This window comes from Gallus gallus, chromosome 5 (assembly GCF_016699485.2).
Source record: "Gallus gallus isolate bGalGal1 chromosome 5, bGalGal1.mat.broiler.GRCg7b, whole genome shotgun sequence".
NCBI lineage: Eukaryota > Metazoa > Chordata > Aves > Galliformes > Phasianidae > Gallus > Gallus gallus.
In genome coordinates this window covers 15,485,502-15,509,201 of record NC_052536.1, presented here as the reverse complement: position 1 = coordinate 15,509,201, position 23,700 = coordinate 15,485,502, and the positions used below count along the sequence as shown (strand labels likewise).

Here is a 23,700-nt window from a genome sequence, read left to right as displayed (position 1 = left end):
CTCCCTCCTCAGGTCCCAGCAGCGGTGGCAGCCCCATGGCAGAGCCTGATCCTCACAGGAGGGTTTCATTGCTCTGATGAAGCGTTCCGTATGAACACGAGGAATATCTTCTTCGCTGTGAGGGTGACCGTGAGAGCACTGGAACAGGCTGCCCACAGAGCGTGTGGGGTCTCCTGCTTCGGAGATATTCAAGACCCGCTTGGATGCTTTCCTTTGCAGCCTGCTGTAGGGAAGCTGCTTTAGCGGGGTGTTGGACTGGGGGGATGCACGGGGGACACTTCCAACCAGGAGTCCGATGCGATTTTGTTGTGATTCAGAACACATAAATAAATGGATAGATAGATAGATAGATAGATAGATAGATAGATAGATAGATAGATAGATAGATCCAGAATTGGAGACCCGGAGGCAGAGGGAGCGTGGGGGGAGGGGCGGGGCTCACCTGGGCGAGGGGCGGGCCCGGGGGCGGGGCCTCCCGAGAGGCGGGGCCGGGGCGCGGCGGGGCTGCGGGGCTGCGGCGGCTCTGCGCTGCGGAGCGGGGCCGCGGGAGGAGCGGCGGCGGCAGCTGCAGGTGAGTGCGCGCTGGGGCCGTTCCCTTCCGCTGCGGCCGGGGAGCTCACGGAGAGCCGCCGGCTGCCCCGCGGCACTGGCCGGCGGCGCGGCCCGTGTCCGCAGCCGGCCGAGCCCGGGGGAGGGCAGCGGGGCCCTTCTGCTGCGGCTCCGGCTCCGGCTGCGCCGGGGCCGCCGGCAGCCCCGTGGGGTTTGCGGCACCGGGGGGACGGAGGTGGGAAGCGGGGCCATGCCGCCTCACTTCCGTCTCCCCGCTGCCTCCTCGGCCCAGCGGAGCAGGTGGTGCTGGCCGTGGTCTGCCCCGAAATAAGTTGGGAGCAGTTTCCAGAGCAACTGCAGCTATTTCGGTTGATCTTTCAGCTTGAAGGGGCCGGCTCGGGAAGGCTCTAATCCCATTATTTTGGGGCTGTGGAGTGAAATAAGCGCTCGGCGAGGTCAGCCTGGCAGCGCAGGGAGGCGGGGAGGCCGCGGTCTGCTGTTGGGGCCGTGGAAACCGGAGTCTGGGATGGAGCCGGGGACCTGCGCTCGTAGTGGCAGCGTGTGCCGAGCAGCCGGAGCTTGGGGACGGGAGCGTCGGGGTGTGCGTGCTGTCCCCGGCCCCTGTGCCGCCGGCACAACGTGCCAAAAGCCCGCTCCGAGGAGCGGCATTGCAGAGGAACGGCGTCGGGTAAAGCAGCCGCTGTGGCTTCGAGGTCTCAGCTGTGCACGTTTGGGGCGTCGGTGCATCCACCGGGAGAAGCGGTGCGCGCGTCTCCCTCTCCTCTAAGGGAAGGAAAGGCAGAGATGGCTCCAGATCCCCCGGCAGGGCGTGGAGAGGGGTTGCATTCCTCAGGCACGGGCTAGATAAGCGCTGGGCTCCTTGCTGCATACTTCTGATGCCTTCTGTGAACTCCAGTGGCACTCAGCAGGTTGTTTTGTAACTTCACTTGGAGCGTGCTGCAGGACGGCAAACCAACTCTGCCCTGTCACGACGCTTTGCATTGAATGCTAAAAGCCCCGAAGGGAGCTCGGGGATGGCACAGCTGGAGCAGAGCAGGTGCATCACGATGGCATCGTTTGTTGGGATTTCTCAGGGATGGGACCCGTGTCCGAATCACCGAATGGCTTTGCAGAAGGGCTGCGAAGAGGAGGGAGGGAGCTTTGGCTGCCGCTCGCTCTGAGCCAGCTCAGGCTCCAGGGGATGCTCAGGCAGGCTCAGTGGGCAGGCAGCCGGCCCTGCAAACGCAGAGCAGCAGTGTTAAAGGCACCCTTCAGCTCTCCCTCTACAAGCGTAGCACTGCAGGGTCATGCTCCTCGTATGACAAAAACTGCAGCTTTTTTTTTTTTTTTTCTTAACACGGGGAAAGCTTGCTTGCCTTTTATCAGGAGAGGCTGAGTGCAAAGCATCCCCAAGCGCTTCTCGCCCTGCTTATCTGGTGGTGCTGAAGAGAGGGCTGCCGGCTCCTTGCGGTGCAGGGAAGCTCATCCCACTGGTGCTGGCTGGAATGCCAGGAATCCCCCCACCTCCCTGGCACCCTTATCTGCTGGGAGAGCCCCAGCATTGCGCCCAACCCCTTTGGTAGATCTCCCTGCTGCTACCCTGCGCCCCTGAAATAGGTGACGTGGTAAGTGAGAAGTTCTCACCGGCGTACATCTGCTTAAAGCCTTCTTGCAACTTTCACATAAAAGCATCCTGGGGAGTGCTCAGGGCTGAGTCAGAGGAGTATCTTCCCCCCCAAAGTGAGGATGAAGGGCTTGGACAGAGCAGGCTGTGCTCGAAAACCCACGTCTCCCGGCCAGGGGGTTCGAATCCAATTTTCATCATTATTTCTGCTCTTTGTGAAGAGAAGCGAGTTACAGCTATGCTTGGTTGCTTTGGATACCTGCAGGCCCAAGTGAACGTGCTGGGGAATTTGCCAGCCTTGCCCAAGCCTTTTGGCAGCAGGTTGGGGCTAGTGAAAGAGGCTGGAGTGAATCATCTGAGGGTGCTTCGTTTGCTGCTCTTTGAGAGGTAGCTTGACCAAAAGAGGTAGTGGGTAATTACTGAAGGTACCAGGGTTACTGCTTGCAGGAGCTTCTGTGCCAAAGTGTTTTGGGGGCTGGGTGTAGAACATGCAGGTAGAATGTGCCTTTGACCCGTTTAGTGGAGATTGGTGTTGTGGTTGCCTTCACCCTTGTACTGTGCTGCAGAGAAATGCTGCCAGAACATCTGCCAGAGACCCTGCTAGCTCACTTCATCCAGGCTTTCATTCTGTCACCCTGCCCTTTTCCTCCTCTCTGCTGTGGGAGGTGACCCAAGTGTCCTGCTGTCCACCTGCACGTAGGGGTAATGATGCTTTGGGACCGCATCCAGGCTTAGGTTGTATGCATGGCGAGAGTCACGGAATCGTAGTATCATTAAGGTTGGAAAAGACCTTCAAGATCGCCAAGTCCAACCACCAACCCACCCCCACCGTGCCCACCAGCCATGTCCCTCAGTGCCACGTCAGCATGCAGGGTAAGCCAGAAGGAATCCCTCTTGAGGATGGGTTGTTCTGCGCCTAGGTTTAAAGGTGTGAGGGATGCCTTCAGTATTAGCTCTTTGCGTGGTGTTTTTTTTTTTAAGAGCATCTTTTTAAGGGATGTTCCTCTATCTGTTCTGACTTGTTTATGCCCTTGTAAACCTGAGCAGTCAAATTAAGTCATAAGTGTGTCTACATGCAGGGTTTTAAAGAAAACCCTATTATTGTAGATGACTGCTAACAATTTCGTGTCCTTCCATTTTTCGGGTGCCAAGCTCATGAGCTTCTAAAAGCAGCTGATTATCTTGCTTGTTGTTGGTTGGAGTCAGCACTTTCTTGAGGGCTGGGGTGCTTCCAGCTGCCCCGGGCTAGTCATCTAGAATAACTTGTTGCTTCAAAAAAAAAAAAAACCTCTTACCTGAAGACATGGGTGGGTCAGCCCTGAGCTGGAAATGCTGGAGCAGGCAAATGCTGCCTGAATCTGGGATGGTTTCCTCTGCTGCTGCTTACCTGCGCTGAAGCATAGAACCTGCCGGAGCTCTTGATGTTAAGAGCCTCATCTCCAAACCTTCCCATGGGCCAAAGGTGCCTTCTGTGCCTGGAAGGGCTGAGGACAGGAAGGGCTCTGGGAGCGGTTCGCAAGTTGGAGCGGGTCAGGTGTCTTTGGTGCCTTGGCACTCATAATAGCACCTCAGGATCAGATTCCCCTATCGCGTAGCTACCTGGCTGATGGGTGGAGGAAGGCCCTGGAAGAGCATTTATAGGGTTGTTGGTGGCTTCAAAGGTTCCTGCCAGGAATCGCTTCCCCAGCAGGTGAGAGCATGCGTTGGGGAGCTCATCGCTGCCTCTGGATGCTTGCCCAAGGCTTCTGGTGCTGTGCAGGAGCTGGATGAACACCAGAGGTATTTCTAAATAGGAATAAAGACGAGGTGGTTTTGGAGGCTTTGTGGTTGCTGGTTTTGCTTGTTGGGTTTTTTTTTTTTTTTTTTTTTTCCCCAGGTTCTGCCAACATTTGGAGATGGCAGCACTCTTTTCTGTGAAGAGCCCAATATGTTTGTGGTGTGAAGGCTGGGATGGACAAGGAGGTGACCTTGTACCTCTGGGTTCATTCCCAAGGGAATGGCATGGAGCTGCATCGAGGGGGGTCAGGCTGAGTGTTAGGAAAAGGTTCTTCCCCAGAGGGTGGCAGGCATGGATCCAAGCTGACAGAGTTCATGGAGTGTTTGGACAATGCTCTCAGACATAGGGTTGGGATTTTGGGTGGTCCTGTGTGGAGCTGGGGGTTGGACTCCATGATCCTTGTGGGTCCCTTCCAACTCGGGCTGTTATGTGATTCTATGAGACCTGCAGAAAACTGGGCTCAGTCAGTTCCACCCAGCAGCAAAGTTTTCTCCTGGAACACACAGTTCAGTCCTCGGTGTTTAGGTTTTTAATGACCTGAGAGCATACAGAAGTGAGGGTAAAACATTCAAAAGGCTCAGCTTCCAGCAGCAGCCTGAGTAGAGCCTGTACTGCATGCAGCAAGAACATCCAAACGCTTCTGAAAACCCAACATTTTTGTTGCAGCTCGCTATTCGGGACATTAAAATAGGCCCAGCAAGCTTAATCCTCCCTGCTTCCATTTGACTTTACAACACCGTCTTGTTGAAAGAGAGCGATCTGTACCCCCTGATGGATGGCTCCCTGCTCCATGCCCAGGCCCTTGCCAACATTTATTTTTGCAGAGCTGTTAACCAAAATGCAAGTGTAGTTTTGTGGATGGCCCCCTGCGTTTTTGTGCCAGATAAGGGATGGAGTTGCCTGTGAAGATGCGCCTCTATTTCAGTGCTCTGAAGAGCTTGTTATCTCCGGGTGGGTTCAGGTTGGGACTGATGGCACCTTTGTCTAATTAATCACATGTTGAGGTGCTGTGAAAGCAGGCTGCTAAAATACACAAGTGTCTTATCAAAGGTTTCAACCTGGATTAATTCTGGGCCTTTTGTTTGTTTGACTCGGTGTCTGTGAGGGAGGGAGAAAGGAAGGAGTAATTTCAGCTCTCTACAAATGGTCATTGAAGGCCTTTTTAATCCTGTGAAGTTATAAATAAACATCCATGGCAGCGTGCACCTGCATATTCATTAGAGCATCCTCAGCGCTCCCTCCCAGGGCCCTGCAGTGCGTCCTTGGCGTGCGGCTGTGCTCCAAAGAGGGCAGGAAACTGTGAGTTACTCTGGAAATGGAAAATAATCTGGAAGGTTATCTATGGTTTTTCATTTGGCAGTTTAATTGCCTTTTCCCCTGTAAAGGGAGTTGGAGTGACAAGAGGATCGCTGCTGGCAGCTCTTCTGTTGGAGCCTGGGAAGCGGGCTGGGGAGGGAGAAGAGAGCAATATTTCGGGGTCATCTGGCTGCTTTGTGTGCCTGTTGGGCTATGTGACCAGCCTGAACTTTGCTATAACTCTATGGAAATGAAATTCTCCATTTCTTTGGGGTGAGATACAGAGAGCCGCAGGGCAGTCTGTGAGTGCTGTCCTTGCAGCTGTTCCAGCTGCATCTCCTCCTCATCTCTGCGCGGGACCACGGCCACGTTTTTAGAGGAAAAACCAAAGCTGTAACTCCAGGAGTTTGGTGATGCTGCTCTCAGAATCTCAGGTTTCTCTGACAAAACAGCAAGTGCCCTTGATGGATGTCTCCGCCATGGCTGCCTCTCCCTAATGCTGTCCAGACATGCTGTCGGCGTGCTTGCTCGGTTATCTCCTTTCTCTCTTCACTTTGCACACGTGGACACTTCAAACAACATAGGACACCGGGTCACAGGATGGATGCACCACCCACACAGAGAAGTAATCCATTTTAGTGGAGTTAATAAGGCAAAATGTTTGGAGTAGACAGTAGAAGAAGTGGTCTATCGCCCATCAGAGCTCTGTTGCCTAATAAGGCCTTTTAAATCATACAGCTATTTCCAGAAAGCAGCAGAAGTAGTCTAAAGGGAGCAGTAATAATATCCCCTTAACAGTTTTTATAGGGACTGATCCCCACGTCCCCCAGGTCAGCCCATGGCAAGCAGATAGTTGAGGTATTTCTGAGTATTTCCAAGGCCAAAGCAGGCTCCTGTGTCTCCAGATTCTCAGCATTCCTCCTGCATCCCATCTCATGATAAATAGAAGCTGTTTTCTATCCTCAAGAATGGTCTGCATGTAATAACAGGGGAATATTCATGAGTTACATCATGCTCCTCGTCTCACCTGCTGTGGGAAGCAAGCATGATGGAGGTGCTGAAGTTCCTGGCAGGTGCACGCTGCAGTTGTGTTGTCTGATAGCCCTCAGGGCCTGGTGTGCACCAGCTGTGCTGAGTGCTCCCCAGAATGCTGCTCCTGAGGAAGAAGGGAGGTTCAGGTTGGATATTAGGAAGAATTTCTTCTCAGAAAGCGGTGGGCATTGGGACAGGATGCCCAGGAGCGGTAGAATCACCATCCCTGAAGGTGCTTAAGAAAAGGCTGATGGGACGTGCTTTAGTGGGCAATATTGGTGGGAGGTGGACAGTTGGATGGGCAGCATCTGCAGGACGAGCATTGCTCGTGACAGCTGGAAAGCATGCACCAGAATTTTATATGAAAAGTCAAAGCTTTGGGGGGAGTTCAGCCCTGAGAAGTGTTGAGGTCTGGTCATCCGGGCTGATCCGGGCTGGCCAGAAGGTGCCAGACCCATCCTGCGCTGGGAGGTGAACACCTAAGTGCTTTCCCAGCCTCTCCTCTGAAGGGCTGAGCATCTTGGCAGGCTCACTGCACAGCTAAAGATGAGCGTGGAAGTACAAAATCTGTCTTATGTGTAAGAGCCTTTCCTCTCTCCTCTAATCTAGATGCTGATGCTAATTTTTCTTGACTCCCTTGGGGAAAAAAACTGCCATGGATTCACTCTTGTCTGCTTTCATGTAGTTGCTCTTCACTCGTGTGTCTGAGGTTGATCATAATGATTACAGCAATAGCAGGTGCTGCTCATGTTTCCCTCGGAAACCTTAATCTTTATGGCTGACTTTAATAGCCAGCCTTGCTCTCCTCCCCCTGAATAGCTACTATTAGTGCTGGTGAGGAGAAATACGGTGCATTAAGGACAGTCCTTCTTCTAGGCTGTGTGCACACACACTCATCCATTGCACATCCATCTGGCCAGCTTTCAGGGTTTGCAGCAATTGTGTTGTTTTTTTTTTTTCTCTGTTTGTTTGTCTTTTTAAGTTTTAATTTATGAGTTTTCAGTTGGTGCCATGGTCTGTGCTTTGCTCATCGGTGGGGCTCGGGGGAGGTATGTGACCTGCCTGCAGTCTTATCATTGCCCATGATTACTGACGTTGCAACACCGCTCTGCTGGCATCGGGGCAGGATATGGTTAGCCATTAATTGCTCTGCAACTCTAGGATGGGACACTGTGAGACCCAGCCCGGGTGCCCCCTCCAGGAGGTGTCACCTCCTGCTTCGGTGAACTTCATAAGAGGTGGCTGCTTGGATGCTGATCTTGGCTTGTTGCTTTCTTCCCCCCCCCTCTAGAAATTCCCAAGCTGCTCTTGGATGCTGTTTGCAAAGCATTTGAGTGGGTTTCAAAGCTTGAAGGCTACAAAGGTGGAGCTGGGACGGGGTGAGGCTCCTTCTGCAGTTTTGGGCACATCGCCAGCCTGCCAGGGCTTGAGCCTCCCTCACTCAAATCACTACCCAAGTATGTGACCCTGGGGACGTTTCCCCATCATGAGCAGCCCCTGGCCTTGAGGGTATGCCCCAGGTTTGCTGGCGTGGGCTTGCAGCTCCATGTAATTTGCAGGGGGAAAGTGGAGCAGAGCATCTCTTTTGTTCCTAATGGAAGGTTGCTTGCATGGGGCAGGCAGGATGTTGCTTGTGGCTTTCCATAAGTGTGCCTTCTGTAAGATCCTAGGGCTGGCACAGGTCTGGTTTGGGTTTCCAGAGCACTTGTGTGGTGCTGGGTCTGTGGCTTTGGTCTCAAGTGATGTTTTGGCTCTTGAATGCTACAAGTGCCAAATGATTGGGTCTTCCCAGTTATGACTCTTCAAGCTCCTTTGCATGCAAAAAGCTCTGGAAACGTGACCATAACTTGTACAGAAGCTGAGTGCTGGTTCTGTTTTTCACACAGCAAAAGCCACCTGCTATGGGAGCACAACAGAGCTGGGCTGTGGCTGGGGTTTTTCCTGGAGCAGTGTGGGTGCTTTGCGTAACGCGTTGCTTGCAGCTTTGGTACACGGGGGACACTGTGGCTGCAAAATGACAAAGGAAGGACAGAAGGGGAGCTGCCTTTGGGCTGCCATCATCAGTGACACAGCATATGCTCTGGTAGGACCTGTTTGTCCCTCCTTGAGCTCCTGTGACCTCCATGAGCAGCTCATGGAGTCACAGAGCTAGGGCAGGGCTTTGCTTTATGCTCTCTGTGGCAGTAGGAGTGTTACCAGGGTCTGCTGCAGTGCCTTTTCCTTCTATTTGTCTTTCTCCAGCGCTGCTCACTTCTGCCTTCGTGCAGGTTGCTTTTGTTCAAAGCACTGCCCTATTCCTGGGGCTGGCCCAGACCAGACATCTTGTTTGGGGCCCTGGCTGATGTTGTCCCCCCCCACATGGGACGTGCTGACCAGACAAAGAACTGCAGTTAGCACTGAACCACGTCCACCACCGTGACTCTATCACTTGGCCTGTGATAGATGTGGCAAGGAAGGCCCAGAAGAGCTGTGCCATTCCTGCAACACCATACAGAGAATTGATGATGCTCCTCAAAAAGAAGGACCCGAGGCAGGAGAAAGCTGTCAGTGGCCTGAAGGGGAGCCCAGGCCACAACCCTTCCCCGCTCTTCAAGTTTGGGCTGCAGGATGGGCACCATCATGAGGCTTTGGTCCTGTAGACCTTCTTCTGCTCTGGTTTGTGAGCCACTGTGCTTTCCCTGGTGCTGGTCCTTTCTGCACCTTTGTAATAGGAGGCTTCAGTTCTTCAGGAGGGTTTTAGCAAGTGGTGGCGGTGCTCAAGCAGGCATTTCTGTCCCAGCAGCTCGCAGCGGATTTGCACATGGGCAAGGATGATCTCTTCCCTGGTGTTCAGGTGCTGGGCTGGTACGTTGGGCAGGGAGGGACCTGGGAAGTGTTACATAGCTACTGGATGTGTCACTGCAGCAGCTGATCACGGTTGGTGAGTCACTGCCAGCACTCAGACATGCAGGATGGCAGCACGTGGCTGCTCCTGTCGCCACTTGCTGTTTACTTGTGTGGTTTTGTTTTTTTTCCCTTCTTCTTCTCCTGCTGCTTGAATAGTTTCCCGTGGTGTGGGATCACACGTGTGGGTTGCTTCCTACGTGCCTGCCTTTCCCAGCTCTGCACGTTTCCTCCCATCTCAGTCTCCTGGGGCTGGGCTTTGTCCTCAGCCATGGTCACCCCACAACCACCTGGCCACAGCAGGGTGTCCTGCCCCATCCACAGCACAGCACCTGTGTCTCTGAAACATCCCAGTCCCCTGGAAGCTCCCAGCAGTGGTGCAGGATGCCAGCATTGCTGGCTTATCCTCGTTTTCTCCCTTTCTCCTGGCCAGTCCCAATTCCCTGTTCACCCCAGAGTGCTGAGGACATCCCTGCCTGTCTGCCGACCCTTTGTGGGGGGTTGTTTTGAGGCCCAGCCTGTCCGCAGGAGCATCCCACCCTGCATGCATCCTGCGATGCTCGGCAGGTGAAACTGCCAACCAGGCGAAACCCTGCCAGCCTTGTGGGCAGGAGCTGGGCACGGGGCTGCTGTTGGGGTTAACAAGGGAAGAGAAGCCCAGGAGGATTTCATCCATGTTTATCAAGCACAGCAGCCTTAATTACAGGCTGAAAACTACTTGTGCGTGTTTGAATTTAGATCCACAGGCACTCCTGTGGTGCAGGCACAGATTTCAAAGCCTGGCTGTGCACTCGCCCTGGCACAACTTGCTAGCAGGGCTTCTCCCTACTGCTGGTGCTTCAGCAATCCGGTCAGTAAAGCAAACAGAAAACTTGACCCCCAAACAGAAGCTCTGAATGCAGCAACAAGCATGTTTGCTAGCAAAGGTGATGTTTTCCATGCTCTTTTTAGCAATGCCTGTGTGGGGTCCAGGTCTTGATGGCACAGGGTAGCGTGCCCTTAGATGCTCCGTGCTGGATCCTCTCCTGATCCTTCCCTTCTCACCAGTGTGAGGAGCTGTGGCTGTCCCCAGGAACCTGGTAGAACAGAGGCAGTGCTTGTGAAATCTGCCCAATTCCATCCAGTGCCGAGATGTGTTCAGCTCACGTCACAAAATACCTCGATTAGCAGGAGGGCCAATTGCTTTCTCTTTTAATTAAGGTAATCCAATTGGACAAGGCGTTGTCCAGTTGTGCCAGGTGAGGTTCAGCTTGGATATTAGGGAAAATAACTTATCTGAAAGAGCGGTGATGCAGTGGCACAGCTGCCCGGGGAGGTAGTTGAGTCACCATCCCTGGAGGTGTTCAGGAGGTGTGGAGATGTGGCACTGAGGAAAGTGGTCAGTGGGCAGGGTTGGGATGGGCTTGGGGTTGGACTTGGTGATCTGGGAGGTCTTTTCCAACCTTAATGATTCTCTGATAATCTGAAGTTGGCCTCAAAGCCCAAGCTTTAAAAGCAGCCTCGATCCACGTGAGGGTGAAGCCTTGTTCAAATCTAGACTGAACGTTTTCTGAGCCTGGTTTTTTCCAACTTAGCCTGAGATGCAGCGAAAAATAAAGCTGTAAGATCTGGGAGTGTTAATTTATTTAATTTTTTTTTTTTTTTCATGTCAGCATTTGAAATTCCAACTCCCAGTTAGGAAATTTGTTGAAGAAGTTGTATGAATCATCCATACCATCAATTTAGGACCAAGCACATGGGGAGGGAGCAGAGAAAATTAGTCACTTTGTTAATCTGCTTCCAATAAAAGTTATTTAGAAATCCATAGAGGGGGTGGGGGGGGGAATAAATAAAAATGAGAGCAGCTTTAGGGAGTGCTGTCACGCATCCCTGTGCTGGCACCACAGCCACCCGCTCGCTTCTCTGCACTGTTTTGGGGCATTTCCCCGCTCCTCGGTTTGTGGTCAAAGGGACTATCAGAAAAGCTGTACCCCACCTTCAGATTTAGAGGGTGGGAAGCTGTCGGGCCATGCTGGGCCATGGAAGCTTTTAGAGCAGCCAGGATAATGCTGCCGTGGAAGAGCAGATAATGTCGGGTGAGTCCTACCTCTGTGAAAACAAACCCTTCTGCCTCTGGGTTCTTTCCAAGTCTGGAGAGAGCTTTCAGGAGGAGCAGAGGTCGAGGGGCTGGTTCAGGCTGCAGGACGTTGGGAAGCTCATTAATAGGGCTTGGAGAAGCAGGGAAGGATGCGGAGCTAACAAGGGGTGAGCGTGGTCAGGGAGAGCTGAGGAATTGCTGTCCTGGATCCAAGGACGAGCTTTGCATTCTTCTTAGCTATAACCCGCTCTCTGAATTACCGCTGTGGGAAGTCCAAAGGGTCGCTTTCCCACCACCTTGGTCAGGTTGAAGCCGAAACTCCTCCGCAAGAGGCAGAAGGCCGCGTCACGCCACTCCCTGCTTTTCGGTGCTGTGGGCCAAATGCTGGTAAATGATTGCTGGAGACACTCGACCGAGGCGGGGCCAGAGCTCGGTTTGAACCCAAACAGGTGCCTCTACCCCCGCAGCACCCCCAGGTGTCCCACAGCTGGACCCAGCACCGTTCGTCACCCCTCGCCTCACCAACTGCTGGTATTTTGGGTGAGGAAAGGTGAGTCTGCTTTCTTTCACATGATACAATCCTCAGCTGGCTGGTTTCGCTTATTTGTTTTCAAACTAGCCACTCCTGGCCTGTGCTAGGGCTCTGCTACGGGATGAACCTCGCTGGGGAGAAGCCTAGCTCTATGGGCAGTTCAGCACTCGTGGTCAGTCCGTGGCTTTCCAGGACATACCACCACCCACACTGGTGTTGGTGTGTTGTCCCCCAGCACGGTGGTGACCTTGTGGTGGGTCTTAGGGTGGTGCCCAAGCTCAGCAGCGTGGCCGAACTTTGTTCCGTGGCGGGGGTGGGTGCTGGATTAGCTGGCTGCTCGTGGAGCACACAGCAGGACAGAAACCTGCCCGAAACCAGGCTGGGCCCCACCTGGCAAACACGGTGCTCAGTAGACCCACCATGTGCAGAACCCAAGGTCCTTTGTCACTGCCGGTTTCCCCATTGGCACCGCCAAGTCAAACATAGGTGAGCTCAGCAGGGAGGTGTCCGTGCCCAGGCGACTGCTCCGCTCCCATGGCCGTTCTGTGGCTACCAGCAGTGCGAATGGGGCCAGCTCTTTTTGCAGCAAGTCCCAGAACACCGCGGGTAAAGTCTGAAAATTAGGGATTGATTACTCTGCCGTGGTTGGTGGAGAGGTTTGTGTTGGATCAGCTAGGTGCTCCCCAGGGCGTGGATTTGGCTTCTGGGCTTGTTCTTCAATAAGTTGTTCTGTCCTGGCACCGTCAGGTCTCCCATTGAGAACAGCATTGTGAAACCATCTTTCTCCAGGCTTCTTCTGGCCTTTGTTGTGTGACAGCTACAACTTCTTGTTGCAGCTTTCTCCCCTGCTCTCTGGTATCCGCTCCATCTCCAAACTGACAGCTGTCACAGTGTGTTCACAAACCTTGGGAATGGAAGGAGAGGGACTGATGAGCTGGGTTAGGTTTGGAAGGCAGCTTGGGACCCCTTGGACAGAGCACGTGGAAATTACACGTACACCTTCCTCTGCCTGATGTCCTCAGGCTTGATGCTTCAAGGATTTACAAATGAGCCCATAGGGGGAAAAAAGTCATTTCAAGAGTGTCTAAAAGGAGGGTAAACTTTGAGTTTTTCGAGTTTCTTTGTGTGGATTCTATTTAGTCATAGAATCATTGAGGTTGGAAAAGACCTCTAAGATCATCTAGGCCAGTCATCAATCCATTACTACTATGTCCAACAAGTCATCCCTTAGGAACTGCAGTTCTTCATCTCCTGGAAGATGCAGGAGCTGCCTGTGCCCACGATAACAGGTGTCAGCACCAGGTGGGTGCTGTGTCAAAAGAGGCAGCCAAGCTCCCCATTTAGCAATGCTAAATGCAGTCTTTCTGCTCTTAATTGGTGATCGTCAGTGTAATGACATCCTAATGGCATTACTGAAGGCTCATTTTCAGTAAAATAGCATTTTTCATGTGCTTCCTCATCCCAGCCTGGCTTTGCACAGAGTTTTGCATACCAAGAGGTGTTGTTTTTTTTTTTCTCATTTCTTAACCCCCCTCAGATAACTGGAGATGGAGTTAGACAGATTACAATGTGCTCTGTCTGCACCTTCTCTCAACTTCCCTTTGCGCAGCTGGAGAGTGTGGGTGGGAGGAAGGTGGGAGGTTCCTCTGCCTTTTAGGTACTGTTTGGAAACTCCCGAGTGCCGCATTGCCAAATTGTTGGAGAAATGGCAGTGGGAGTCCAACAAATCCATTAAAAGGCTGCACTATGCCCAGGGGCAAACCCTGCTGCTTCTCATCCAGGGAAGACTCAATTCTGCTGCCCGGACCTGAGCTGTGCATGAGGCTTTGGCTAAGGTAGGTTGGTGGGTTGTTTTGCTTTTGACAGGTGAACATCAGTATTGTTAAGCATAACAACAACACCGCATGTGTACAGGAGCCTGAGCCCTTGTGTCTTCTCCCCTGCAGGGACCCCGTCCTGCGATGCCCCAGGGTGCCTGAGGCCCGGCAGCCACGGGGATGGAGCTGAAGGTCTGGGTGGATGGGATCCAGAGGGTCGTCTGCGGCGTCTCGGAGCAAACCACCTGCCAGGAGGTGGTCATCGCCCTGGCGCGGGCCATAGGTGAGCAGCAAGCTAATCTAGAGCCAGCTCAACTCCCAGGATCATGCTAGACTCTCTGGCCTCTGTTTGTCACTGCCATGGGTTTATGTCTCCCCCCGCCACGTCAAAAGCTTGCCGGGGAGATAGCCAAAATAAATAGCTTTACTTTGGATAGATGCAGGCTGTGTGGCCAGGGTGCCTGGATGCTGGTGCTTGCTGCTCTCTCACTGTGGTCAATCCTGCCTTCTAGTGGCTCAATTTCAAAGTGCTCTGATCCTGTTAGCTTGCAGGCTTTGAGCGGAGATGTTCTCCTTCAGATTTCACCCTACAGATCAAAGCTCTTCCTCTTGCCCACTTTCATAAAAAAAACAGCACAGTGCCTTCTCCTTCACCTCCACTCTTGAGGGCATGTTTTCTTCCAGAAACAACAAAACAACACTGGTTGATATTTTCAGCTATTTCCTGTGCAGAGGTGCTACTGTGGAGGTGCTGAGCTGTGCAAACAGAGATGCACATCCTGTGGAGAGGGGCAGTGCAGGGCCCCATTACTGGAGGGATGTCGTGCTGTCCCCTGTGCCAAGAGCTGCTCATGCTCTTGGGTGTCGCTGGGGGCATGCGATCCTCATCTTTCCGTGTGGAAACATACTGAGATTGCAGGCAAGGTTTCCACCAGCACCCACCTCCTGCAGGATGCTCCCCTACCTGCAGCTAGGAGGCAGATGATCCTTGATGGGCAGACCAAACCTTTCAGTGAGGAACGCTGACCCTTCTCAAGGTTTGGAAGGGGAAAGGGAGGAAAGTGAGTGTAGGTTTCAGGGTGCGCCTCACTTCCCTGGCCCTGTAGAATCATAAAATCACAGAATGGCTTGGGTTGGAAGGGACCTCAAGGGTGATCCACATCCCTCTGCAACAGGCAGGGCTGCCATTCATTAAGATTGGAATCGTTAAGATTGGAAATGACCACTAAGGTCACGTAGTCCATCTGACCCCCAGTATTCTTCTTCAGTTTGGTGTTCAGCCTTTGCAGGTGGAGACATCCCTGTGCCCTTCCTGGGGAAAGGGGATCTCCTGGTGAAAGGGCCCAGCCCTGGGGCAGCGGGGGTGTCACCATGGGCTGTGGCTTTCCCTGAGTGATGTGCTTGTGTTCCACCTGCAGGTCAGACAGGCCGCTATGTCTTGGTGCAGAAGCTCCGGGAGAAGGAGAGGCAGCTCCTCCCGCTCGAGTGCCCCTTGGAGTCGCTGGCCAAGTGTGGGCAGTATGCCAACGATGTGCAGTTCATCCTGAGGCGGACGGGCCCCAGTGTGACCGAGCGACCATCCTCAGAGGGTGCTCCTCAGGCTCCTGAGAGGACGTTCATCCGGGCCAGCCTGCCCATCAAACCCCGGGCCCTGAGCACGGACGTACCTCGGCCCCGGGAGCCGAGGAAATCAATGACCTTCAACTTGGGCCCCATGGGCTCTGTCGACCCGTATGCAAAGAGCCGCTGGAGGCAGCATGCCTGGGAGGGGATGGACTTGAAGGACGGTGGGGCTGGCCAGCCCTCCAAGGAGGAGCTGTTTAAGACAGTGCTGCGGCAGCAGGAGCAGCTACACTCCTTGGAGGCCCACGGGGACACGCTGGAGACAGACCTGCGGCTCTGGGAGCACGGCCGGGCCTCCAGCCAGGAGGATGAGATCCTCTACTTGGAGCACTTGGTGCGGAGGAATGATACGGAGCTGGGCGAGGAGGAGTTTTGGCAGAGCGAGCTGCGGCTGGAGAAGGAGTGTGAGCGGGAGAGGCAGGAGCGGGTGAGGAGCCTTCGGGCCAGCCTGGAGGAGTACACGCAGAGGATCTATGAGCTGAGCGCCCGCACGGAGGCCCTGCAGAAAGAGATCCAGTGGGAGATGGCCGAGAGGGCCAAGAGGGGCAAGGAGATCCCTGTGCCGAGCCCCACGGACTTGGAGGACATGGCTGCCAAAATGAAAAGGGATCTGGAGGCTAAGGTCAAGCAGGGCACGCAGCTGGAGAACAACCTGGCCAGCGTGGAGAAGGCCCTAGAAGAAGCTGAAAGGAGCCTGCAGGTAGGTACAGTCGGGCTGCCCTGCCCTATTGGGTGATGGACTTCCAGGGGGAGGTGTAGGGGGTCTGTACCTAGGAGAAAACAGGCACGGGTCCATCATCCAGCTCTGTGTCCATCTTGGTACCTGCTTAATGACGTCAAGATCCCCACTCAAAAGGGAACTGGCAGGAGAGCTGCATCCTGCCTGACGAGCACGGGGTTGGCTCTGCAGCAGTGACCAGTGTCCCCTGGACACTGCTCCCAGGGTCTTGTACCCATCCGCTCACTGTGCAAGGTTTGGGTTGCTGTGTGGCTCCTGTTGTCTTGCAGTAAGGAGCACAGTGCTGTGTATGAGATAGGGCTAGAGCAAGCAGTCCTCAAGCAGCCACTGTATGAGATTGGTGCAGCCAGGCAAATGGCAGAGGTCGGTGGTTGGTCTCCTCACCAGTGGTGTTGTCTTTATGTCTGTGCCTGGAAAAAGGAGCAGGATGTCAAGGCATGAGGATTTTGGTGATGCTCCAGGCTTAGCCCCCAGATTGGAGTGGCAGTGGCAGCAGTGTCGGGCCGAAGCCACGGAGATCTGTGGCTCACCCATCCCCAGCCCCACTGAGGTTCAGGTGCTCCGTGACACCTGCCCTCTTCCCATCCCTTTCAGAGGAGCAGAACAAAAAGCTTCTCCTGCAGTGTTTCCTCAGCACCACAATGCTTCAAATGACTCATTCTGGGGTGGCTGGTGCCTGCTATCTCCTGCCACCACTATGTCACCGCTCACACCCTCTTGCAGAGATGTGGGCCTGTCCTCAAAATGCTTACCTTGTCCTTGTTGCCCAAGCATCCCCATGTGGGGTGCAGCCCAGGGGTGCATCCCACAAGATGTAGAATGATAGAATCACAGAATCATTTGAGTTGGAAGGGACCTTTAGAGATCATCCTGTGTAACTCGTCTGCAATGAACAGAGACACCTACACTAGATTAGGTGCTCAGAGCCCCGTCTAGCCTGAACTTGAATACATCCAGGGATGGAGTATCCACCACCTACCTCTGTGCAGCCTGTGCTGGTGCCTTAATGTAAAGAAATGTTTCCTTATTTCCAACCTAAATGTTCCCTCTTTTAGTTTGAAACCGTTTCCCCTTGATCTGTCACAACAGCCCCTGCTGAAGAGTCTATCCCACGCTGTGGCAGGCTCCAGAGCTTTCTTGGGAGGGCTGTTTGCAGCAGGTTGCTCAGCACTGTGTGGCTGTTGTTGGCCTGGCTGGCTAAGGTCACCATGGGCAGTAGCATGGCCCCTGATGGCCTTATCCATGTGGGTTTCCCCATGTCATTCTCAGAACTGGGGAGCGAGAATGAGGCCTCAGGAAGAGGAGCAGAGCAGCACGAGGAGAGCGTGGCTTACCCTGTCCCTGCTGTGTTTTGCAGGCCCAGAACCAAGAGCTGGAGGAGTTAAATAAGGAGCTGAGGCAGTGTAATTTGCAGCAGTTTATTCAGCAGACGGGAGCCACGGTGACCGTCGGGCAGGCCAGGTCTGAGGAGGACGCCCAGCCGGAGCTGAGCCCACGCGAGCTGCCAGCCTGCCGGCGAAACGGAGGTCAGCACGCCGCCTCGGCTGCGGCCTGCCCTGCGCCCCCAAACCTCCTTGTTGGCCTGGCTCCTTCCTCCTCCCTATCGGGGCTGCTTGCAGCGGGGTTTGTGGCTGAGTGTGACACAGGCCTTGGGACAGGACTGGTGGCCCTTCCTCTGTAGGTCAGCTCAGGAATGGGTGTGTAGGGATGGGGAAGAGACCTCTGTGTGTGAGCAGGGAAAAAGGGGATCCAGCCTCTTCTCCCGGGGAAGGTCTGCACCCAGAGAGGACGGAGTCCTGGGCTCGCTGGCACGGCACCCTGCCTGAGCCAGGTTCTTTTTCCTGTCCCCATAGGGTTTCCTCCCACCGGTGCCGATTCGCCACCGTGTGCCAGCACCAAGCAGCTCCTCAGCCATCCCCGGACCCTGCCAGAGCCCCTGGTGCCCAGCCTGAACCCTGAGGGTGCGTACGTCCCAGCAGGCCCTCATGCGCCAGGGAGGGGAGATGGTTTTGCTGTGCGAAACGGGGCCGCAGAGAGTGAGTGAGTGAGCGTGTGCTGGAAGTGGGAGGCCGGAGCTATTTATAGATGCCATTAGGAGAGCAGCGCTCATACCCTGCCATCCCCCGTGGCCTCTGCTCCGCTGTGAGGGAGCGCTGGAGGGAGTGAGGCCATTGGTGTGGCATCCAAAGCAGTCTCCAGTGTTGTCTGGGGCCATCTGCGGCCCTTCGGCCTGTTTTCCTTCCAGCTGCTTTTAAGGCCGCTCGCTGCCTCTGTCCGTCCCCGTCTCACCAGATCCTGTGACCGCGATGTCTGTGTGTCTGTCTGCACCGCCCGAGTCCAGGGCTGGGTTTCGTGCTGCAGATGCATGCTGCTTGCCTACGTCACATCTTCTGTGCTGTTTTTCTCTTTGTGAATGCTCACCTGCCGCGATGGGGTCACTTAGTTTATTTTTGTCTGTCTTGCAGTCATATCAACCAGGCAGAGCATCTGGAGGTAGAAGGGCCCAGCCAGTGGACGATTGGTTGCCTTGCAAGTGTAGCTGTATAAATAAAACCATATTCCCTAAGTATATATTACATTTTTTACTGCTTTATATCACGAATGGATGCGGATGGCCAGACAGAGTATTTTTACAGACTGTAAGATAAAACAACGGCCGACCAAACAAAACAACCCTACTACTCCTATGTGGACGAAATGAACTCTTTCTATTTTTTTAAAGTGCTTTCTATATTTAACACAAAATGGCAGCACCCATGTGCCATGTGGCCTTCTGAGAAGACCTGCTGCGTGTTCCGAGAGGTCCTCGCTCCCTTGGCTGGCAGAACAAAGCCGTGTTGGGGTGGCTGGTGACATCTCCTGCTTTGGGCTGCTCACAGGGCTCACTCAGGTGAAGCGGGCTTCACAGGAAAACAGCAGGTTTTACAGCACCGCGCTGTGAAGAGGAGCTTGCTCTGGCAAGCGGGGATATGATGTCCGGTGCTGGTAGTGAGGGGAAGACTCGTTCATCTTGCTCACCCGCATCTGATGCTCTCGAGCCACACTGACAGCCAGCAAGTGCACCCCTGAGTGATTGAGTGCCAGTGACCGCCAGCACCCTGCCATCCACTTGCACAAGTGCGGTGTGGATCTTCCAGTCAGCCGTGCTGCCCTCCTTGGGTTTGACCCCAGCCAGCTGCTCCTGATGGGCTCTCCCCAAACCCCTGTGTCGAGGCAGCAGAGGGATGCCCCAGGTACAGCCGTCCTGCCCATGCGTCCGTCCTTGCTGTACCCCCAAGGGCAGTGTGCCTGCTCTGGAGTGGCTGTCTCGGGAGCACGGAGATGCACCAGGACTATCAGATGAGTTGATGGGTTTTAAAAACAGCCATGAGGCACACAAGCAGCTTTTTTATGCAACTTTCTGGCCCCCTTTTTTTATGATAAGACCTGCAGTAGAAACCCTGTTCCTATGGTGCTGAGAGGGAGTGAGAAACGAGCAGCTGTTCCCTGGAGGGAACAACCTGGAGGGGACAACCAGGCTTCGAAGGAGCACAGCTGGACACTGGTTTTTCTGAAGCCCACTTGGTTTTTAAACTTGTTTTTAAATCAGCAACATGCCAGCAGGATGAGCCCTTCCCTGAGTGCCTGTGGCTGGAGCATGCAGGGCAGAAACACTTTTGGTGACATTTCACTGAATGTTCTGTTTTATTTGTCTGTTTTTTGGGTTTTGGTTGTGTGTTTTTGGTTTTTTTTACTTGATGGCCAGTAGTCCCTCTGTTTCTGTTCATCTGTCTCTACAGGTCATGTTGTATTTTAATTGTGGCTGGGGAGGGGACAGTTTGTCCAGGAGGTCCCAGAGCCCTGGCCTCTTTGTTTTCTACATGTCTGCTCCGCTGTATGCAAAAAAAATGTGACTTGGATGCTGTGTTCTCTGTAAAACACACTTTCCATGTATGAATGTATCCTGCATACTACGGCATTGTCTGGTTTTAATTTTAAATAAATCTTTTGGAAAGGATTGGTGCAAAGTGAGCGTGTGCATGCTGCTGTCTCACGGCTGTCCCTGCTCCAGGTATGTGCCCTCGAGGTCCCTGGGCACAGCGAGTGCTCCGTGTGTCCTGTGAAGGCCTCTTTGTTTTGTGCAGTGTCTCAGAGGGATTTATAGCTGTAAGTATTTCATAACCAAATGCTTCTTATGCACATGCTGCTCTTTTTTTTTCTTTTTTTTTTTTTCTTTTCTTTCCTCCCCCTTATATTGCAAAGTGCTTTACAAACAGTGGATGAAGCTCATCTCCACTGAGAAGGCAGCCGTCTCTGGGATGAAACATGGCAGCTTTTTAATAATGCACAGCAGCAGCACGGAGCATTTTAGGACAGGAAGAGAAGGAGATGGCACTTGGCTGCAGATATGAGCAGGTAAGGGGGAAAACTCTGGTTCATTTCTCAGCCTCCCCATCCGTTTCAGCATCGTGCCTGGCTGGGCATAAGCAGTAATGCCGGCTCTCTCCCCACCAGCATCTCCCTGAGGAAAGCCAGGAGCTGAGCAAAGACTGCTGCTCTCTGACCCTTTGGATGTGCTCGCTCGCAGCCCGTTTTGGAGGTGCACGGCCTGTTTTGGAGGTGCCCAGTACGTCCGTGCCACCACAGTGGGTGCGAGACAGCAGTTGCTGGTGTCCTGTGGGATTTTCCCCTTCCCGTGGCGAGGGGCAGTTGTGGGCAAATGAAATATTAACGCTGGAGAGAAAGCTGTCAAGGGCAATGCAGCAAGTGCCTGCTGCTGTCCAGCAGTTTGGTTGAGTGATATTTAAGGATTAGAGTTTGCTTCATTCGGAGACCGCTAGGAGCCGAGTCTCTGGTTACTACCTAAGGACAGCAGGGAGATGTGATTTCAGCCTTGTCTTTTTGGAACCAAGATTTTCTTCTCTCTCTCTCTTTTTTTTTTTTTTTTTCTTTCTTTTTCCATGAATCACTGGAGTTGGAAATGTATGTTGGGAAAAAATGTATTGAACAATACGTTTGCTTCGTGCAACTGCATGAAGAAGTTTGTTCCCTGCGGTGTGAGCACTGATTGCTTGCTTCTTGAACTTTTTGCTCTTGTTTTCTGGACTCTTGCTTTTAAAATGAGGCTCCAAGAAGAGAATCAGGGTGTGTTGGAGGCTGTGAAGAGCATTTCAGTACCGCCTGGGGTAAAACTTGAAACCCTCGGTTCAGGAAAACTGCTTGCCTTTGGCATAGCCAAGGGACTGTCCTCCCCACTGGGCAGCCAATGCTGAGGTAGTTGGCCTCAAGTTCTCCCTGAAATATCCCTGAGATTTTGAGATGTGAGCTGAAGTCCTCAACGCACCCTGAAACACTGATATCTGTGATTTGAACAAGTGGCATCTTTCATTTTGGGGCCCATTTGTGGTTTTGCTCTGTGCAAAATAAAGAGAAAAGGCTCAGCGCTGCGGGCACTTCCCACAGCAAAAGGGGGGGGGGAGGGGGGGGTGGAAAGCCACAGAACAATAATTCAATGGCAGTGGAATCTCTCATTTTCGTCCTGCGCTACCACTTAACTGTGTGAGGGTTGGTGGTCTCTTATAATTCTAGAGATGACTTATTGTGGTTTTGGGTATCCTTGGGGAGAGCGCTGTGCCCGTGTGCTAACACCCATGTGCTAACCCCATGTTTCAGCCACTGCTGCACACATGTTTCTGCAGCCCCCAGAAACGTGCCGTGCTGCGGATTTCTTCCTGCTTTTCCCACAACCCATCACCTGGCAGCCTCAGAGCAGCGGGGTTTCTCAAGGTAACAAATGACTGATGGGCGAGTTCCGCCCTGGACCCCCACCTCCCATCCCTGCTGTGTGGCTCAGCAGCGTGACCTAAATTCATCCTGGCACGAGGGGCCCCACGCGGCAGGGATGTGGCGATGTGCCGTGGCACCTTCTTGGTCCCTGGTCTGGCTGTGGCTTGTCCCACCCCGCTGCCCCTGGCCTCCACTTAAGGCCGCACGTGTTATTTAACCGATGCCCGCTGCAGCGCTCTGCCTTTCCGCTTTTATCTGCTCTAAAGGCTGTGTCAATAATACATTTCTGCCATTGAATATTTTATTGATGATTTGACTTTTCGCTGCTTGCAATTCCCATTTCAAGGCTGCATGATTGTTCCTAATTAAAATTTTATGCCCTGGGAGAAGCCTTCTTGCTACAGTGGAGATGATGCTGTCCTTTTCTAGGCCACTACAGAGCGGTAGGAAGGAATTACTCATTGTCATGAGATTAAAACAAAGCAAATAAATTATTTTTCCTTAAAAAACAATCTGAAAGCCCAGCGTACGGCGCCTACTGGAGAGGGAAGATGTGGCCAGCGGGCAAGGCAGCGCTCCAGCACACAGCGGGGCTGGAGGATGCTGAGCCAGGGCCAGCGGGGAGCCACGTCCCCACAGCCCTGGGACAGCGTGCACGGCAGGGCAGTGGGAAGGACTCCTTCCTTCTCCAGGTGGGATGATCCTCCCTGCCAGCTCCTCGGCACCCAAACGTTGTGAGGCAGAGTGTGTTTGCGTAGCGCGCAGTGCCAGCGTCCTTTTTGTGTCTGCTGAGAGCTGCGAGGTACCTGCAGGCTCTGTCAGCACAAGGCGCTGTGCGGGAGAGGAGTTCAGCCACGGGCTGAATGTCAGTCGTGTCCTCGTGCTCCCGTGCCTCTTCTGAAGCTGCTCAGCCGGGGTGCTGGGCGCTGTGTGTCTGGCAAACCCTGATTAGTTTTTTTTTCTATTGCATGACAAAAGTCACTCCCATCCACCTCACAGCGTCTGCTCGCAACATCAGCCATCCTCCTCCTGGGCAGGGTTTGGGGTAGTAGTGCTGCACCACGCTGGGGTGGCTTCTCAGGCACAGGGTTTGAATTCAGGGTGCCCAGGGGCATCCTTGAGGGTCCTCTCTGACACAGGACACCTTGTGATTCTCAAGGGCAGTGCTGCTGCAGGCACCTGAACCACCCCTACTAGCAGTCAGGTGTCTGTATGTGTTCCCCAGGGTTTGTTTTGAAATTCATCTAGAATACTAGAAGCATTTGTGTTTCCTCCCAGCCCCTGAATTTGACAAGCAGCTTTCAAAGCGCACACTTCGGCACCAGTTACGGAAGGAAAGGTGTGAATGACTGGAGGAGAAAACACAGGTTAGTTTTGTTCTGAGTGATGTGCAGATGCTCTGCTCGCTGCTCCTGGGTGCAGAGATCCTACAATACCAGTCTCCAGCAGCCAGAGAATGCTTAGAGCTGGCACGTGTGCATGTCCCTGTGTCTGTGTACTGAGTAGCGTCTGCTCTCACTATTACAGTTTTCCTTCTTATGTCTCGAAGTGAAGACAGAGGACATTCTACCTTGTGCTGGGAAAAAAGCACTAGAGGAGGTCGGGAGCTATTCTTGTTTATGGATGAGCTACTTTCTTTCCCAACGGAACCTCCTGCCAGCAGAATTTTTTTTTAAGATGTATTATATAAGTCCCTGCTTACATTTAACTGACTGACTTCCTCTTACTCTTAAACAATTTATGTACTCCTTCTACTTCTATTCCTGACAGGCCCACTTGCTCCTTGGTGAGGCTCACTGGCAGCTTTAGGATTTGCCACTGGCACGTTACTGACAGAACATGATATGCTCTTCCCAGCGTGGTGCACGACAGGTTCCACCTGCTCCCTCTGCAAAGCATTAAAATAGAAGAATAATGTCTCTGAGGTGCACAGAGAGTCAACCCAGAGGCCCAACTTTCAGCATCCCCCCCCTGTAAGGCACACC

The 23,700-nt window shown here is 53.3% G+C and overlaps 1 protein-coding gene across 11 annotated transcripts; it reads left to right on the top strand.

The window, feature by feature from the left end:
* The first annotated feature begins 508 nt into the window (after positions 1–508).
* On the top strand, positions 509–22,227 carry RASSF7 (Ras association domain family member 7). 11 transcript variants are annotated; one of them, XM_046942323.1, is made up of 8 exons: positions 509–11,788; positions 13,552–13,605; positions 13,717–13,870; positions 15,006–15,910; positions 17,307–17,475; positions 17,803–17,910; positions 20,192–20,344; positions 20,444–22,227. In XM_046942323.1, the coding sequence occupies exons 3-7, from the start codon at positions 13,768–13,770 to the stop codon at positions 20,338–20,340; spliced, it is 1,434 nt and encodes a 477-aa protein (XP_046798279.1). In that variant the 5' UTR covers positions 509–11,788; positions 13,552–13,605; positions 13,717–13,767; the 3' UTR covers positions 20,341–20,344; positions 20,444–22,227. The 11 variants fall into 11 exon arrangements, with proteins under 11 accessions (XP_046798279.1, XP_015142208.1, XP_004941529.1 ...); XM_015286722.4 differs by lacking the exon at positions 13,552–13,605 and having other exon boundaries at positions 509–571; XM_004941472.5 differs by lacking the exon at positions 13,552–13,605.
* The last annotated feature ends 1,473 nt before the right edge of the window (positions 22,228–23,700 follow it).

Bases quoted from the DNA above. Each gene is read 5' to 3' on its own strand.
- RASSF7 (XM_015286722.4), top strand. From the start codon at position 13,768: ATGGAGCTGAAGGTCTGGGTGGATGGGATCCAGAGGGTCGTCTGCGGC. The intron at 13,871-15,005 runs GTGAGCAGCAAG...TTCCACCTGCAG, and splicing joins CGCCCTGGCGCGGGCCATAG to GTCAGACAGGCCGCTATGTC. The intron at 15,911-17,306 runs GTAGGTACAGTC...TGTGTTTTGCAG, and splicing joins AAGCTGAAAGGAGCCTGCAG to GCCCAGAACCAAGAGCTGGA.